General features: G+C 38.3%; 1 protein-coding gene across 1 annotated transcript; it reads right to left on the reverse strand.

Moving 5' to 3' along the window:
* Window positions 1-204: 204 nt before the first annotated feature.
* On the reverse strand, window positions 205-2,698 carry LOC141334046 (uncharacterized). The gene is made up of 3 exons (XM_073839202.1): window positions 2,470-2,698; window positions 1,714-1,857; window positions 205-1,653 (listed from the first exon to the last, which is right to left on the reverse strand). The coding sequence occupies exons 1-3, from the start codon at window positions 2,552-2,554 to the stop codon at window positions 737-739; spliced, it is 1,146 nt and encodes a 381-aa protein (XP_073695303.1). The 5' UTR covers window positions 2,555-2,698; the 3' UTR covers window positions 205-736.
* Between the last annotated feature and the right edge of the window lie 775 nt (window positions 2,699-3,473).

A 3,473-nucleotide genomic window follows, 5' to 3' on the forward strand; every position in this document is an offset into this window, starting at 1 on the left:
CCACTTATCTGTTTGTGTGCTAAATATTCACCGTGTTTGAATGATTTAAGTGACGCATTTCTAAAAGCAGTTCGCGGAGACAGAGAAAACAGAAATCAGCCTGTTTGTTTTCTTTATTCTAATTAAAAAAGCACAACCTTCTGCTGTTCTTGTGAGTGTGCACAAATGAAAGTACACACTTTACAGTTTACATTGCTGTATATCTCTAATTTGTATGACTAAAACCGACAGAGCATTTTTAGTGTCTTTTGCGCTGATCTTAATGCAACTACACTTTTTACTCCGTACCCCTCTTTAAATTGAATTATAATTTTTATTTGCTTTCTCAATTTATTGATTTCTTTTCAGTATCACCAACACTACTAAGTCATCTTCATTATTTATTTTCTCTAGGCTAACTCATGTCTATATGTAAACCGATCAAACAAGTTTTATTAATTTGATTGGAAGATTTGAAAGATCCCATGCATTCACCCAAATGGGAAGAGAAGTGGTCCAAAGTGGGCAAAAGAGACTGTGATACAAGCACATTTTATTTGTGATCCGATCAACCAAAACACATTTTAAACCCAGGTGTAAACAAAGCCAAAAATCGCTTCTCAGATATTTTGAATTATATCAGAGGTGCTTCTGTGATCCTCAAGAATGTCTTGTTCGAGTGATGTTACAGCAAAGACTTCTCTCTGGTGTTGTTGCAAGACTCACATCACACTGATAACATAAACATACAGTTATCTCATGTGTGAAACCTCATGTGGTATTGAAGTGCTTCTTTATATCTGAAACTCTGTCCGCAGTGACCACATATAAATGGTTTCTCTCCAGAGTGAACTCTCATGTGTCTGTTAAGAGTTCCTTTGTGGTTGAAACTTCTTCCACATTGCTGGCAGGTGAAAGGCTTCTCTCCTGTGTGAATTCTTATGTGGTTTTCTAATTGTCGTTTATAATTAAACCTCTTTCCGCACTGAGAGCATGTGTAGGGTTGCTCTCCAGAGTGAATTCTCATGTGGTCTTTAAAGTTATGTTTTTGACCAAAACTCTTTCCACACTCAGAGCATGTGAAGGGTTTCTCTCTATGAGTTCTCTTGTGGACTTCTAGGTTTTCATGTTGATCAAAACTCACTCCACACTGATCACACGAGTAAGACTGATCTTCATTGTGAATTATCATGTGTCTGTTATAGGTTTCTTTTTGAGTGAAACTTACTCCACACTGTTGGCAGGTGAAAAGGCTCTCTCCAGTGTGAACTGTCATGTGGCAATGAAGCTTTCCTTTCCGGTTAAAACCTCTTCCACACTGTTTGCAGGTGTAGGGCTTCTCTCCAGTGTGAACTCTTAAGTGTTCTTCAAAGCGTCCTTTACGATCAAACTTCTGTCCGCACTGAGGGCATGTGTAGGATTGCTTAGTGTGAATTATCATATGGTCTTCATAGATTTGTTTTTGATGGAAACCCTGTCCACACTCAGGGCATGTGTAGGGATTCTCTCCAGTGTGAATTCTAACATGTCTTCTAAGACTTTCTCTACGATTGAAATGCTTTCCACACTGTTTGCAGCCATAAGGTTTTTCTCCAGTGTGAACTCTCATGTGGACTCCAAGGTGTCCAGGTTTAGAATAACTCTTTTCACATTGTTGACATGCATAAGGTTTCTCTCCAGTGTGTCTTTCCATTTGAGTGAAACACTTTCCAGACTGCTGACACATGAAATAACTTCTTCCTGTCTTTTCAGTCCTTTTCCTTAAGCTAGACTTTTCAGTCTGTGAACAACTAACAGATTTTTCTCCATTTATGAAATCATGATCTTTCTCTTCCATTTCATTCAGTAATTGACTCTCCTCTTTCAGTGCCATCAGGTCTAAGGTGAAAAAAGACAAATAAAAGTTAACACCAATTTAATGACACAAAACAGACAAACAAAAATTTAAATCACAAAATATATTACATTTAACGACATTATTACAATTCAAGTATAAACAAATGAACATGGAGGACAGAGAACTTTATCAAGCAGTCTCTGGTATTTTCATAAGCATCCTTTAGCATTGTGTATAATATATTTCTCCCTTCATCATATTTCCTATTGGGTCGCAATTATAGGTTGATTTAGATGCTCATCTCTAAAAGTGAGTTTTGCCATTAAAATGGTTTTAATGTCTGAAATAGTTATGCTAGTTGATAGCCTGATATGAAAAAAAAAACTTTTATTTACCTCTGTCACATAAAAAATGTCACTCATTCTTAACAGTGAATATTAACATCTAAATATTGGGAGACACAAGTCTTTAAATGCTGTTTTTAAATCAGTTCACTAAAAGAGTAGAAAATGGGATTTAAGAAAAAGTGAAACTGATATCCTTTTATAAAAGAAAGCTGCAGGAAGGCAGACAGTGTAGAAAAACACCTGCTAAAAGAAAAGGCATTGAGAAAATGTGCATAGCACAGTTGAGCCTTGAGAACGAAAACCAACCTGTTTGTTCCTCAGTATCTTCATGTTTGACTTTAAATACTTCATCGATCTTCATGTCTTCACTCTCTTCTTTAATAAATGACATCTCTATAATAGTGTGTCACGTGGATCTCAGTTAGTCCACTAAGATGTTTCTCTGTGTTTGGAAACTTTGCCCTGTTTAAAGATAAGAACAATTAACAGGGGGAAAAAATATCTGTGTGCGTCTCTGTCAGCTCTAGTTCAGTAGTCAGTGCACTGGTAAGGGAGTAAAAGTGATAGTTGATAGACTTAAATGATCTGATTAGACAAACACTCAAAATTTACCTGCTGAAAAAAACAGCATATGCTGGTTAGGTATGTTTTGGTGCTGGTTTATGCTGGTCCTTTGCTGGTTTATGCTGGTCCTTTGCTAGTTTAAGCTGGTCCTTTGCTGGTTTATGCTGGCCCTTTGCTGGTTTATCCTGGTCCTTTGCTAGTTTAAGCTGGTCCTTTGCTGGTTTATGCTGGCCCTTTGCTGGTTTATCCTGGTCCTTTGCTAGTTTAAGCTGGCCCTTTGCTGGTTTATGCTGGCCCTTTGCTGGTTTATCCTGGTCCTTTGCTAGTTTAAGCTGGTCCTTTGCTGGTTTATGCTGGCCCTTTGCTGGTTTATCCTGGTCCTTTGCTAGTTTAAGCTGGTCCTTTGCTGGTTTATGCTGGCCCTTTGCTGGTTTATCCTGGTCCTTTGCTAGTTTAAGCTGGCCCTTTGCTGGTTTAAGATGGTCCATTGCTGGTTTAAGCTGGTACTTAGCTGGTTTATGCTTAGCTGGTTTGCTGGTCGAGGGCCAACTTAAACCAGCAAAGGACCATCTTAAACCAGCATAAACCAGCAAAGGACCAGCTTAAACCAGCAAAGGACCATCTTAAACCAGCAAAGGACCAGCACAAACCAGCAAAGGACCAGCAAAAATCAGCATAAACTAGCAAAGGATCAGCTTAAACCAGCATAAACCAGCAAAGGACCAGTTTAAACCAGCAAAGGACCA

This window comes from Garra rufa, chromosome 4 (genome assembly GCF_049309525.1).
Source record: "Garra rufa chromosome 4, GarRuf1.0, whole genome shotgun sequence".
Classification (NCBI taxonomy): domain Eukaryota; kingdom Metazoa; phylum Chordata; class Actinopteri; order Cypriniformes; family Cyprinidae; genus Garra; species Garra rufa.

Excerpts from the sequence above, each read along its gene's own strand:
- LOC141334046 (XM_073839202.1), bottom strand. The coding sequence starts at position 2,554 with ATGTCATTTATTAAAGAAGAGAGTGAAGACATGAAGATCGATGAAGTA. Across the intron at positions 1,858-2,469 it reads AGATACTGAGGAACAAACAG|ACCTGATGGCACTGAAAGAG; the intron begins GTTGGTTTTCGT and ends TTTTCACCTTAG. Across the intron at positions 1,654-1,713 it reads GACTGAAAAGACAGGAAGAA|AGAAACCTTATGCATGTCAA; the intron begins GTTATTTCATGT and ends GACACACTGGAG.